The sequence below is a fragment of the Temnothorax nylanderi genome, unplaced genomic scaffold, assembly GCF_030848795.1.
Source record: "Temnothorax nylanderi isolate EJ_2023f unplaced genomic scaffold, tnyl_v1.0 TNYL_tig0022_pilon, whole genome shotgun sequence".
In the NCBI taxonomy this organism is placed as follows: Eukaryota; Metazoa; Arthropoda; class Insecta; order Hymenoptera; family Formicidae; genus Temnothorax; species Temnothorax nylanderi.
In genome coordinates, this window is record NW_027249084.1 from 901493 (window position 1) to 915832 (window position 14340).

General features: G+C 38.2%; 4 protein-coding genes and 1 long non-coding RNA gene across 14 annotated transcripts; all 5 read left to right on the forward strand.

Annotated features, from left to right (window-relative positions):
* The first annotated feature begins 1539 nt into the window (after positions 1 to 1539).
* LOC139769389 (uncharacterized) lies at positions 1540 to 3392 on the forward strand. Its single transcript, XM_071700417.1, has one exon. It carries the CDS (start codon positions 1672 to 1674, stop codon positions 2938 to 2940), a length of 1269 nt encoding a protein of 422 aa, XP_071556518.1. The 5' UTR covers positions 1540 to 1671; the 3' UTR covers positions 2941 to 3392.
* A 107-nt stretch (positions 3393 to 3499) lies between these two features.
* On the forward strand, positions 3500 to 5982 carry LOC139769381 (uncharacterized). 4 transcript variants are annotated; one of them, XM_071700388.1, is made up of 4 exons: positions 3500 to 3596; positions 3707 to 3775; positions 3853 to 3996; positions 4133 to 5982. In XM_071700388.1, the coding sequence occupies exon 4, from the start codon at positions 4172 to 4174 to the stop codon at positions 5483 to 5485; it is 1314 nt and encodes a 437-aa protein (XP_071556489.1). In that variant the 5' UTR covers positions 3500 to 3596; positions 3707 to 3775; positions 3853 to 3996; positions 4133 to 4171; the 3' UTR covers positions 5486 to 5982. The 4 variants fall into 4 exon arrangements, with proteins under 4 accessions (XP_071556489.1, XP_071556488.1, XP_071556491.1 ...); XM_071700387.1 differs by having other exon boundaries at positions 3545 to 3775; XM_071700390.1 differs by having other exon boundaries at positions 3545 to 3775; positions 4136 to 5982.
* Positions 5983 to 6044: 62 nt separating this feature from the next.
* LOC139769382 (putative protein MSS51 homolog, mitochondrial) lies at positions 6045 to 8547 on the forward strand. Of its 5 annotated transcripts, none has more exons than XM_071700396.1 (3): positions 6045 to 6153; positions 6410 to 6558; positions 6646 to 8547. In XM_071700396.1, exon 3 carries the CDS (start codon positions 6749 to 6751, stop codon positions 8051 to 8053), a length of 1305 nt encoding a protein of 434 aa, XP_071556497.1. In that variant the 5' UTR covers positions 6045 to 6153; positions 6410 to 6558; positions 6646 to 6748; the 3' UTR covers positions 8054 to 8547. The 5 variants fall into 5 exon arrangements, with proteins under 5 accessions (XP_071556497.1, XP_071556492.1, XP_071556493.1 ...); XM_071700391.1 differs by having other exon boundaries at positions 6112 to 6332; XM_071700392.1 differs by having other exon boundaries at positions 6112 to 6332; positions 6704 to 8547.
* A 68-nt stretch (positions 8548 to 8615) lies between these two features.
* Positions 8616 to 11373, forward strand: LOC139769383 (uncharacterized). 3 transcript variants are annotated; one of them, XM_071700399.1, is made up of 4 exons: positions 8728 to 8897; positions 8979 to 9125; positions 9213 to 10254; positions 10319 to 10532. In XM_071700399.1, exons 3-4 carry the CDS (start codon positions 9313 to 9315, stop codon positions 10388 to 10390), a joined length of 1014 nt encoding a protein of 337 aa, XP_071556500.1. In that variant the 5' UTR covers positions 8728 to 8897; positions 8979 to 9125; positions 9213 to 9312; the 3' UTR covers positions 10391 to 10532. The 3 variants fall into 3 exon arrangements, with proteins under 3 accessions (XP_071556499.1, XP_071556500.1, XP_071556498.1); XM_071700398.1 differs by lacking the exon at positions 8728 to 8897 and adding an exon at positions 8616 to 8720 and having other exon boundaries at positions 9213 to 11373; XM_071700397.1 differs by having other exon boundaries at positions 9213 to 11373.
* A 1721-nt stretch (positions 11374 to 13094) lies between these two features.
* LOC139769394 (uncharacterized) lies at positions 13095 to 14104 on the forward strand. The gene is made up of 3 exons (XR_011717550.1): positions 13095 to 13394; positions 13654 to 13800; positions 13947 to 14104. It is a non-coding gene; the product is annotated as an uncharacterized lncRNA (long non-coding RNA).
* The last annotated feature ends 236 nt before the right edge of the window (positions 14105 to 14340 follow it).

The following is a 14340-nucleotide window of genomic DNA, read 5'->3' on the forward strand; positions in this document are numbered from 1 at the left end:
AAAAGTATTACCAATTACAAACAATACAGTAATGAGAATTTTATATTTTATATACACATATATGTATATGTACGTATATATGTGCATATATCGCAATGAATAATGCTAAGGGTATTATATATTAAGTTTTTATATTATAGAGTTGTGTGTGTGTGTGTGTGTGTGTGTGTGTGTGTGTGTGTGTGTGTGTGTGTGCGGGCACGTATGTCGTAACACTCCAATCTCCTGTGATCCTGGAAATTTTATAAATTCTGTATTGTACAGAATGTATCTTTTTTATGAAAATAAGTAATATGTTAATTCTGAATGTACATAGAATTAAAATAAACTAAAGCTTATGAAACGTTTGGAATAGTAATTTTTAGAATTTTAGGTTTTAATTTACTTATATGTCACGAAAGGGGAACGAAAGAGAAGTATTTCTGCCATACTTTTCTTACATTTCACATAAGTAAATTCTAACGTCCCTTCAAATTTTGTTTCCCATATCTTAAGAATAAATTAGCAATGAAGCGATATCGAGTCATCAGGTTTTGCATTTTGATTTTGAGAATCAATAGAGTTATTGCATTGCTGCGTTTTTAGCGTTGCATTCAAATTGTTTTCAAATCAAGAAATCGCAACACTGACGTTTTTGTCACATATTACTGATTGTCTTTAATGATTGTTAAGTATTCTCTTGATATTTAATCAATTTTTGTAGCTCAAAGTTTGTCCAATAATACCCCATCGTCGATAATTAAACTCTGTATAATTGGAGAGCGTAACCAGCAAGAAAGTTGCACTATCTAAAATTCGAAAAATTTATTAAAATTTTCGAGAATTCCTGGAATCTTTCGATTTCCGAGACCAAAATCCCGAGAAATCGAAAAAGTATCAGAAGAAAATATAACTGACAAGGAAATGGTACTATCTAAAATTATAAGAATTGTGATTTCTTAAAATCATATGTTTAAAATAGATATTTTAAAAATCTGAAATTTGTGAAAAATATTAGAATCCAATTAGGAACAAGATGGCATATTTTAATTCCAAAATTAAAACTTTATTATTTCTTTCTTTTATTTACATTATGAGAATGATTATAAAACTACATGCATAATTTTAAAATGCGATGTTACATCAAAAATATTATCAATTACAAACAATACAGCAGTGGGTTAAGTGTTAATTAATTAAATCAATCTCATTGCAATGTTTTAGGTACAGGTACAGGTAATCGCTGGACAAATCACAAACACAACGTCAAATTATTTAATCGTGGTGCATCCGGAATAATAAATAACAATATTAGAAACCTATAACGTGACGTGAACTATATGTATATATAAGTTTTCAATAGCCTCAGAACATTTCCAAACGAGCCATTGGAAAGAAGATTAAACGCGCGGGAAGTAATTCGTCGATTTACGCGTGCGCCACAATGCTACACGTGCGACCCATGCTACCTGTGAAATTATGCGAAATTACAACGTTACAAACACTGGGTCTGTTTTCTGTTGCTAAACTGGCTTCACTAGTCCCGAGTTTACCTTTTTCATTCCACCTTGGAAGAGAAAAGATAAACTCTGAATTAGTTCAGCCAGTTCAGCAATAGAAGACAGACCTACCGTGTCCATTTGTCCTTTACACTGAAGTAGACTTTTGATATAACGAGACTGGGCTGAAGTCATGGAATCAGAAGCGAGAAATCAAATTAATAACGACTACAACAAGTTCTTCTTCGTGACCATGTGTCACGTTTGCAAACGGTTTGGCGACGGCGTCTCTTTGAAGCGATGCAGTAACTGCAAGATGATCTCCTATTGTGGTCAGGAACATCAGAAGCAGCACTGGAAGGAGCATAAACCTTTGTGCAAAGCAATACAGAACGTGCTGCGAGACTACAGCATGGATGATGGCGGTGAAACTACGGAGGAATGGACCGACAAGAAGCTGAAGTTCATGCGGCTAGTGTCGTCCAGGCTGGGACGTCCCCTGAATTCGGATGAGACAGACATGTTCTATTTTCCAAGGGAGTGCCTGGTTTGCCACGAACGAAACGCTCAGTCGTTGAAGGATTGTCAGAAGTGCCTTGTCAGCTTTTGTCAAAATCACAAAGACGGTACTTTGCACAAGAACCTCTGCGGTCCCCTGGAACTATGTCTTCATATATATTTATCTTATATAGGAGAGGAAAACAATTCTTCAGGTCTGCATTCTTACTTGCAACACGTTTCACACACGGGTACATTTCAGAACATGAAAGACTTTATAAAGGCTTTTGGGAATATTCAGACTCACTCGGAGATGTCGTACAATGTCTTGGCAGCCGAACACTCGCTACATTTGACATGTTCCTTAACGTTGTTTCATGCTATGCAATTATTAAAATATGTCCCAAAAAGCAACGATTTAGTCGTTCATGTTATAGGTGCGAATTGCGTCGAAGAAATCTCCTTGACAGATTGGGAATTTTTGCCGCGTTTAATAGGGATGTCAGTGGTAGTTATATTGATAGGGCCGGAATTAATACGTAAATTATATCCGTCACACGTTTGCGATAACTGTAGATCACGAGAGGAAAAATGTTTGACGTTTAAGTTTCACGACGTGTTATACGAGAACTATGTACACAGCTCGTCATTCGTAAAACCGGACTTGGTTGTAGGGTTTAACCTGGAAATTCACAAGCATACACTTGGGTCCAACGAGGAAACGTGGGCACCGTCCATCAAGTTGATAGCGAAACAAAATTGTCCGTTTATCTTAACGTTTGTCACGCTTGAAAACTTAGAGAAGGGGACAAACAAAATAAACACAATCCTGGATAAAGAGGTAGACTATCTATATAGCGGAAAAAATCCATTCGCTAGTTTAAGTCCGTTTAGAAACATCGCGCCGAAGTACGTACTTTATATGAATGAATATGTAATTATCTACAAGAGTCTTTGTTCGTAAAAGATTTGCGTAATTTAAGCGACCGACACAAACTATGCTAGATGCTGATGTGTTTTATGCCGAAGAAAACGTAGCGCGCGCGAAATGACACACACGAATTAACTGAACTTAACGTTTAATAAATGTAACGAAAGGAACGCAAAGAAAATTATATGCAATTATACATCTACGAATCACGACGTGTCTTCACGAAATAAACTGCAAAAGACTGAGTTCCGACACTCCGGAATGTCTGCTTATATTTACAATCCAAGAAGCCATTATCTACTTATAGAATCGATTATCTCTATATCAGTCGAGCATAAATGGATTATAAATATAAGAGGAGTGGATGCGGTAACGTAAAATATTATTATTATGACTATTGCTTTTAGTTCCGTTTGTAATGAAGACAAAACTTTTCGATAATTTTTATAACAAAATTTATATCTTTGTAATAAAATATATATCAAGCTTTTACGAAATGGCAATTGTTTCTTCTCCATCAAGTAGATATTTCTGAAATCTCTGACATCACACACGTGCGCCGTGTGCGACGCGTGACAGATTCACAGATGCTTGTGACAGTCGACGATCAAAACAATAACAGAGGTCGAGTGGCTTTAGCACCTGTGGCAGTATAATTGTATAATAGTTCCCCGCTGTTCTTTACGTGAGTAAGTATCGTTTCGCGGAGGGTGTATTCCAACGAGATTATTAACGTTATCAATAATTTTATATATATGTGGTGAGATTAACAAAATTCAATAATTGATTCTGTATAAAGTACGTTTCGACAAAAGCCCGTTTATCACAGATTAGGAACGTAGGTCAGGTTCAGCATATATATTTACAGGTAAGAGCATATTTACAGATTTTGCGATTCGAAAAGCACTCGAGATTTTATCTAACGACTACGTTTATTTGTTGCAGGCTTGAGCCTCACGCAGATACCAGAGCTGGTAGCGGCATAGAAAAGCTTGCATGGTGTTTGAGTACTATCGCATAACGAAGCAAGCGGTCGTGGATGTACACGGAGTGCACACGAATACTCTATTTGATAAACCAGCATAAACAGTATCCTTCCTATTCATCGCATGGGATGATAATTATTCCAAAAGTTTTGTCATATTTTGCTTAACACTCTTGTCCTGTGGGTGCAACCTGTGAAATCACAACATTCCAAACACTATATTTGTCCTTTACACTAAAGGAGATTTTGATACAGCGAGACTGTGTATAGGCAGAAGTGATGGAATCAGAAACGAGAAATCAAATTAATAACGATTATGACGAGTTCTTCTACGCGACCATGTGTCACGTTTGCAAACGGTTTGGCGACGGCGTCCAATTGAAGAGATGCGGTGGCTGCTGGATGATCGCATATTGTGGTCAGGAACATCAGAAGCACCACTGGAAGCAGCACAAACCTTTGTGCAAAGCCATACAGGACGTGCTGCGAGACTACAACATGGATGATCGCGGTGAAACTACGGAGGAATGGACCGACAAGAAGCTGAACTTCATGTGGCTAGTGTCGTCCAGGCTGAGACGTCCCCTGAATGTGGATGAGACAGAAATGTTCTATTTTCCAAGGGAGTGCCTGGTTTGCCACGAACGAAACGCTCAGTCGTTGAAGGATTGTCAGAAGTGCCTTGCCAGCTTTTGTCAAAATCACGAAGACGGTATTGAGCACGGGGACCTCTGCGCTCCCCTGGAACTATGTCTTTACGTAGATTTATTTTCTATGGGAGAGGAAAACAATTCTCCTCCGGACCCGCATCTTTACTTGCAACATTTCCTGCAAGAGTACTCGCATATTTCCTGCAAGAGTACATTTCAGAACATGAAGGACTTTATGAAGACTTTTGGGAATATTCAGACTGACTGGGAGATGTTCAATAATGTCTTGGCAGCTAAACAGTCAGAACATCTGACGCGTCCCTTGACGCTGTTTCATGCTATGCAATTATTAAACGATGTTCCAAAAAGCAACGATTTAGTCGTTCATGTTATAGGTGCGAATATCGTCGAAGAAACAATGTTGACGGGATGGAAAGTTTTGCCGCGTTTAATAGGTACCGAGATGTCAGTGCTAGTTATATTGATAGGGCCGAGGTTAAAACGTAAATTAAATACGTCATATAATTGCGAATCTTGCGATAACTGTATGTCACGGGAGAAAAAATGCTTGACGGTTGAGTTTCACGATGTGTTATACGAGAACTATGTACGCAGCCCGTCATTCGTAAAACCGGACTTGGTTGTAGGATTTAATCTGGGTATTCACGAGAATAACCTTCCAAGAAGGTCTAGTAAGGAGACATGGGCGCCGTCCATTAAGTTGATAGCGAAACAAAATTGTCCGTTCATCTTAACGTCTTCCACGCTATATGCATTTAAAAAAGAGACAGACATAATAAACACAATTCTGGATAAAGAGGTAGACCATCTATATAGCGGGAAGAATCCATTCGGCAGTTTAATGCCATGCAAAACTATCGGGATGGAGTACGTATTTTATATTAATCAATATGTAATTATCTACAGGAGTCTCTGTTCATAACTGATATGCGTAATTTAAGCGACCGATACAAACTAACGGCTGTGTTTGATGACGAAGGAAACGTAGCGCGCACGAAATTACACACGAATTAACTGATCTAAACGTTAAATAAATGTAACGGAATAAGGAAACGCAATAAAAATTATATGTACATATATACATCTGCGTATCGCGACGTCAGCGACCAACAAACTCCAAAAGCGGAGTCCGATACTCCAGAATGTCTGCTTACATTTATAATCTAAAAATCCTAGAGCACATTTTCTACTTCTAGAGTCGATTGTCTTATATCGAGCATAATTGATTGTAGATACAGCGATTACAGATATAATAGCTAGGCCACATGGACGCAGTAATGTAAAATATTAATACAATGACTGTTACTTTCAGTTCTGTTTGCGATGAAGACAAGACTTTTCATTAATTGTTTGTAATAAAATTCATATATATATATATATACCTTTGTAATAAATAATAAAATATACATATATCAGGCATTTATGAAATGGCAATTTATTCTTCTCCATCGATATTTCTGAAATCTCTGACGTCACACGTGTGCCACGTGCCACGCTGTCACGTGTGATAGTCGACGATCAAAACAATGACAGAGGTCAAGTGGCTGTAGCGCCTATAAGGCAGGATAATAGTTTCCCGCCGTTCTTTACGTGAGTATATATCGTTCCGCCGAGGGTGTATTCCAACGAGATTATTAACGTTACTAATATTATCATATATATGTGGTAAGATTAACAAAATTCAATAATTGATTCTGTATAAAATACGACAAGAGCCCGTTTATCACAGATTAGGAACGTAGTTCAGGTTACAGCATATATATTTACAGGTAAGAGCATATTTACAGATTTTGCGATACTAAAGGCACTCGAGATTTTATCTAACGACTACGTTTATTTGTTGCAGGCTTCAGCCTCACGCAGATACCAGAGCTAAGCTGGTAGCGGCCTAGAAAAGCTTGCATGGTGTTTGAGTACTATTACATCACGGAGCAAGCGGTCGTGGATGTACGCAGAGTGCACACGAATCCTCTATTTTATAAACCAGCATAAACAGTATCCTTCTTATTTATCGTATGGAATGATAATCATTCTACCAATTTTGTCATATTTTGCTTAACACTCGTATCCTACGGGTGCAAGATAAATCATAGGTGAAATCACAACATTCCAAACACTATATTTGTCCTTTACCCTGAAGGAGACTTATTGTTAGATATAACGAGACTGTGTATAGGCAGAAGTCATGGAATCAGAAGCGAGAAATCAAAATAACGATTATAACAAGTTTTTCTACGCGACCATGTGTCACGTTTGCAAGCGGTTTGGCGACGGCGTTCGTTTGCCGAGATGCGGTAATTGCAGGATGATCTCCTATTGTGGTCAGGAACATCAGAAGCAGCACTGGAAGCAGCACAAACCTTTGTGCAAAGCCATACAGGAAGCGTTGCAGGAACACGACTTCAATGATCGCGGTAAAGATTCAGAGGATTGTGACGAGAGGAAGCTGATCTTCATGATGCTGGTGTCGCGCAAGCTGGGCCGTCATCTGAAGAAGGACGAGACACAAATGTTCAAATTTCCGAAGGAGTGCCTAATTTGCCATGAAAAGGACGATAAGTTGTTGGAGGTTTGTCAGAAGTGTGCTGCCAGCTTTTGTAAGAATCACAAAGACGGCACTGAGCACGGGGACATCTGCGCTCCCCTGGAACTATGTCTTTGCACAGGTTTATTTTCTATAGTAGAGGGAAACAAACCTTCGGATGTTGACTTGCAACATATTTCTTGCACGAGTACATTTCAGAACATGAAAGACTTTATAAAGACTTTTGGGAATATTCAGACTTTTGAAAATATTCAGACAATATCTCCGACTGACTCGGAGATATTGTATAATATCTTGGCAGCTAAACAGTCAGAACATCTGACGCGTCCTTTGACGCTGTTTTATGCTGTGCGATTATTAAACTATGTCCCAAAAAGCAACGATTTAGTCGTTCATGTTCTAGGTGCGAATATCGTCGAAGAAACAACGTTGACGGGGTGGAAAGTTTTGCCGCGTTTAATAGGGATCGCGATCCCAGTGAAGATTATAATGATTGGGCCGGAATTAACACGTAAATTAAATCTGTCACATACGTGCGAATCTTGCGATAACTGTATGTCACGGGAGAAAAAATGTTTGACGCTTGAGTTTCACGATGTGTTATATGAGAACTATGTATGCAGCTCGTCATTCGTAAAACCGGACTTGGTTGTAGGATTTAACCTGGATATTCACGAGCATGAACTTGGGTCCAGTGAGGAAACGTGGGCGCCGTCCATTAAGTTGATAGCGGAACAAAATTGTCCGTTTATTTTAAGTTCTTTGACGCGACATGCATTTAAGAAACAGACAGACAAAATAAGCACAATCCTGGATAAAGAGATAGACTATCTATATAACGGAAAAAATCCATTCGCTAGTTTAAGTCCGTTTAGAAACGTCGCGCCGGAGTATGTACTTTATATGAATCAGTATTTAAGTATTTACAAGAGTCTTTGTTCATAACCGATATGCGTAATTTAAGCAACCGATACAAACTAAAGGCTTGTATTTGATGACGAGGGTAACGTAGCGCGCACGAAATGACACACACGAATTAACTGAACTTAACGTTAAATAAATGTAACGGAATAAGGAAATTATATGTAGATACAAAGAAAATTATATGCACATACATCTGCGTATCGCGACGTCAGCGACGTGTCTTCACGAAACGAATTCCAAAAGCGGAGTCCGACACTCCGGAATGTCTGCTTATATTTATAATCCAAAAATCCTAGAGCACATTATCTACTTGTAGAGTCGATTGTCGTACATCAAGCATAATTGATTGTAGATACAGCGATTATAGATATAACAGGACACATGGCTGCGGTAATGTAAAATATTAAATACAATGGTTGTTGCTTTCAGTTCTGTTTGTAATGAAGGCAAGACTTTTCGTTAATTGTTTGCATTGAAATTTATATCTTTGTAATAAAATATATATCAAGCATTTACGGAATGGCAATTGTTCCTTCTCCAGCGATATTTCTGAAATCACACGTGTGTCGTGTGCCACGCGTGACAGATTCACTGGTGCTTTCGACAGTCGACGATCAAAACAATAACAGAGGTCGAGTGGCTTTAGCACCTGTGGCAGTATAATATTTCCCCGCCGTTCCTTACGTGAGTAAGTATCGTTTCGCGGAGTGTATTTCAACGAGATTATTAACGTTATCAATAATTTCATATATATGTGGTGAGATTAACAAAATTCAATAATTGATTCTGTATAAAGTACGTTTCGACAAAAGCCTGTTTATCACAGATTAGGACGTAGGTCAGGTTACAGCATATATATTTACAGGTATAATGAGAGCATATTTATAGATTTGCGATTCGAAAAGCACTCGAGATTTTATCTAACGACTACGTTTATTTGTTGTAGTCTTCAGCCTCACGCAGATACCAGAGCTGGTAGCGGCATAGAAAAGCTTGCATGGTGTTTGAGGAGTACTATCGCATGACGAAGCAAGCGGTCGTGGATGTACACGGAGTGCACACGAATACTCTATTTGATAAACCAGCATAAACAGTATCCTTCCTATTCTTCGCATGGAATGATAATTATTCTACCAATTTTGTCATATTTTGCTTAACGCTCATATCTTACGGGTGCAAGATAAATCACGGGTAAAATTACAACATTCCAAACACGTCTATATTTGTCCTTTACACTGAAGGAAACTTTGATATAACGAGACTGTGTATAAGCAGAAGCCATGGAATCGGAAGCGAGAAATCAAATTAATAACAACTACAACAAGTTCTTCTACGCGACCATGTGTCACGTTTGCAAACGGTTTGACGACGGGGTCGAATTGAAGAGGTGCCGTGGCTGCAAGATGATCTTATATTGTGGTAAGGAACATCAGAAGCAGCACTGGAAGCAGCACAAACCTCTGTGCAAAGCCATACAGGACGTGCTGCGAGACCACATCATGGATTATTGCGGTGAAACTGCAGAGAAATGGGCCGGCAAGAAGCTGACCTTCGCGCAGCTAGTGTCGTCCAGGCTAGGACGTCCCCTGCATATAGATGAGACAGACATGTTCTATTTTCGAAAAGAGTGCCTAGTTTGCCACGAATGGAAGACGTTGCGGAGTTGTCTGAAGTGTGCTGCCAGCTTTTGTCAAATTCACAAAAACGACATTGAGCACTATAAAATCTGCCTTGAACTGGGACTGTGTTTTCGTACAAATTTATTATCCATAAAAAAGAAATACAGTTCTCCGTACTTGCATTCTTACTTGCAACGCGTTTCATACACGAGTCATACATTTCGGAACATGAAACAGTTTATAAAGGCTTTTGGGAATGTTCCGACTGGCTCGGAGATGCCGTACCAAGTCTTGGAAGCCGAACACTCAGAATATCTGACACGTCCTTTGACGCTGTTTTATGCTATGCGATCGTTAATCTATGACAATAAGGAACGCAAAAATTTAGTCATTCACGTTGTAGGTGCGAGTCACGCCGAGAAAGCCACTTTGATCGGATGGGAAGTTTTGCCACGTTTATTAGAATTATTAGAGACCGCGATGTCAATAACGATTGTAATGATTGGGCCGAAATTAAAATATAAATGCAATTCAAACGCTTGTGATCCCTGTACATCGTCGGATATCGATTGTTTGCTTTTTAAGTATCACCATGTGTTACAAGTAAGTACCACATACGAGAACTATGTGGACAGCTCGTCATTCGTAAAACCGGACTTGGTTGTAGGGTTTAACCTGGATATTTACAAGCATGAACTTGGATCCGAGAGGGAAACGTGGGCGCCGTCCATTAAGTTGATAGCGGAACAAAATTGTCCGTTCGTCTTAACGTCTGTCACGCGTCAGGACTCCGAGAAGAAGACCGACAGAATAAATACAATTCTAGGTAGACAGGTAGATTATATCTGCAGAGAAAGGAATTTATTCGCTAGTTTGAGACCACATAGAGTCCTCGGGCCAGAGCGCGTGTGTTATCATAACCAATATGTACTTCTCTACCAAAGTCTTTCATCCGAGGAAATTTGAGAAACCCCCCTCTACCAAAGTCATTGTTCGCAACTGATATACGTAATTTGAGCGATCGATACAGATTAAAGGCTGTGTTTGATGACGAAGGAAACGTAGCGCGCGCGAAATGACACACGAATTAACTAAACTTAATGTTCATTAAGTGTAACGAAAAAAAGGGACGCAAAGAAAATTGTATGTACTACATCTGCGAATCGCGACGTGTCTTCACGAAACAAACTCCAATCGACTGAGAGCCGACATTCCGGAATGTCCGCTTATATCTATAATAATCCAGAAATCCTAGGGCACATTATGTCTAGTTGTAGAGTCGATTATCTTACATCGAGCATAATGGATTATAGGTACAATTATAGATATAACAAGACACCTGGATGCGGTAATGTAAATTGTAAAATATTAATATAAATTCGACTGGCATGACTGCACTCTGCAAATCTAAGTGTGTTACTTTGAACTTTCCTTATACATTGTTTGCCGTTTTAAATCACGTCATTTAACACGGTTGAACGTATTAAATAAACTTTTAATTTAATACGATTCAACGTGTTAATATAACACGCAACAAAATATATAAAGCAAGCTTAATTCAGTTAAATGTGTCATTTTTAGACGTTTATACGTCTATACACTTGGATTTCCAATGTGTTGCTTTCAATTCTGTTTGTAATGAAGACAAGACTTTTTAATAATTGTTTTGTAATAAAATTTATATCTTTGTAATAAAATATGTCAAGCATTTAATTATGAAATGGCAATTAATTATTTAATACTTCTTGATCGGTATTCTTGACGTTCATCACATCACACATGTGACAGCGTGACAGCTGCCTGCGACGGAACAATAGCAGTAAGCGGAGATCGAGTGGCCAGTGGCCAGTTGGCCACTGGCCGTAGCAGACACAGTGAAGTTTCTCGCCGTTCTTTACGTGATTATTGTTTCGAGGAGCGTCTGTTCCGATGAGATTATTAACATTACTAATAGTAGCATATATATGTATATGTGCTACGATTAACAAAATTCAATAAATATTTCTATATAAAATGCGTTTCGACGGAAGCCTGCATGTCGCCGATTATTAGGAACGTAGGTTACAGGCAAGAGCGTATTTACAGATCTGGCGATTCGAAAGAACACTCTAGATTTTATCTAACGATTACGTTTTATTCGTTGCAGGCTTCAGCCTCACGCGGATACCGGAGCTAAGCAGATAGCTGTCTGGAAAAGCTTGATGCTCGAGTACTATTGCATTACGAAAACGTTGCGTGTGCGAAATCAAAGAATACGAGTTAAATGGAATTTTACGTTTGAGAAATGCAACGGAAGGGACGTAGAGATAATTGTATAAACTACAACCTCGAATCGCGACGCGTTATTACGGAATAAACTGCAAAAGACTGATATCCGACACTCCGGAATGTCTACTTATATTTATAATCCAAGAAGTCATTATCTACTTTTGTTGAGTCGATTATCTTTATATATAAGTTGAGCACATAAATGGAAGAGTAAAAATGTCCATTTGAAAAACGTTCGATGGAACGTTTCTTTTTCGATAAAATAACGTTTAAAAAACTGTTATAGAAACGTTTTGTTTTAATGATAAAGACATTTAAAATTGCTACTTTTCACGTCTTTTGAACGTGTTTATGACGTCTTTGAGACATGCGTGAGAATGTTCTACAAAGCTTTATGCATATACCATCTATGACGTCTATTCTTTTTCGAAGAAATTCCTGAACTGGTGCACATTCGTGCAGTAAGTTAAAGTGAAACAAAATATACTTGTCTCACTCTAACTTAATTGCATTACTGATGTGCATCAGTTCAGGAAGTTCTTCAAAACGGAACACACGTATAAATGTTCTTTCAATGGCCACGTTCAGCAGAACGTTTATTTTGTAACTGTTGGAAGTTTTCTAAGCTCAAATTTGTCCGATGACAAATAGATTAAGACCGGTAGGACAAAATTAATTAAAGTAAGTGGATATATGTGCATGGATAAAATGATTTATTTTGTGCAATTAGTGCAATATAAATTTAAATGTTTCAAAAAAGGCTATTAAAGCTATTATATATATATAGATAAAGCAAATTATAATTTTGAAAGGAAAAATTTAACAAATAGGTATTTTTGTTAACTGTAGAAACGTAAAAAATACGTTTCTTAAATCATGGTTTCAAAAACATTTTTGTTCAAACGTTTCTTAATGGTTTTTTACGGTTATGAAACTATATGTATACGTTCAAAAAACGTATATGAAATTAATATATGTGCTACCTGGGATGGTTGAAAGTTTAATATTTAAATTAACTTTTGATTTTATTTAATTAAAATTAACTTTTAATTTAATTCAACGTGTTTATTTAAAACGCAACAAAATATGTAAAACAACGCATTATCTACTTGTAGAGTCGATTGTCTTACATCGAGCATAATTGATTATTGTAGATACAGCGATATAACAGGGGACACACGGATGCAGTAATGTAAAATATTAAATACAATGGTTGTTGCTTTCAGTTCTGTTTGTAATGAAGACAAGGCTTTTCGTTAATTGTTTGCGATAAAATTTATATTTTATGTAATAAAATTTAAAGCGTTTACGGAATGGCAATTGTTTCTTCTCCATCGATATTTCTGAAATCACGTGTGTCGTTTGCCACGCGTGACAGATTCACTGGTGCTTGCGACAGTCGATCAAAACAATGACAGGTCAAGTGGCTGTAGCGCCTGTGGCAGGATAATAGTTTCCCGCCGTTCTTTACGTGAGTAAGTATCGTTACGAAGTTTGTATTCCAACGAGCTTATAAACGTTACTAATATTATCATATATATGTGGTAAGATTAACAAAATTCAATAATTGTTTCTGTATAAAACACGTTTCGACGAAAGGTCGTTTATCGCAGATTAGGAACGTAAGTCAGGTTACAGCATATATATTTACAGATAGGCGAAAGCATATTTACAAATCTTGCGATTCGAAAAGCGCTCGAGATTTTATCTAACGACTACGCTTATTTGTTGCAGGCTTCAGCCTCACGCGGATACTAGAGCTAAGCTGGTAGCGGTTTAAAAAAGCTTGGTGGTTCGAGTACTATCGTATCACGAATCAAGCGGTTGTGGATGTACGCGAGGTGCACACGAATCCTCTATTTGACAACGACAGCATAAACAGTATCCTTTCTATTCAACGCATGGAATGATAATTATTCTACCAATTTTGTCATATTTTGCGTAACTCTTATCCTGTGGGTGCAACCTGCAAAATCACAACATTCCAAACACTGTATTTGTCTTTTACGCTGAAGGAGACTTAATAGATATAACGAGACTGTGTATAGGCAGAAGTCATGGAATCAGAAGCGAGAAATCGAAATAACGATTATAACGAGTTTTTCTACGCGACCATGTGTCACATTTGGCACATGCAAGCGGTTTGGCGACGGCGTTCGTTTGAAGAGATGCGGTAACTGCAGGATGATCGCCTATTGTGGTCTGGAACATCAGAGGGACCACTGGAAGCATCACGAATTTTTGTGCAAAGCCATACAGGACGCGTTGCAGGAATACGGCTTTAATGATCGCGGTAACGATTCAGAGGATTGTGACGAGAGGAAGCTGATCTTCATGATGCTGGTGTCGCGCAAGCTGGGCCGTCGTCTGAAGAAGGACGAGACACAAATGTTAATTTTTCCAAGGGAGTGCCTGGTTTGC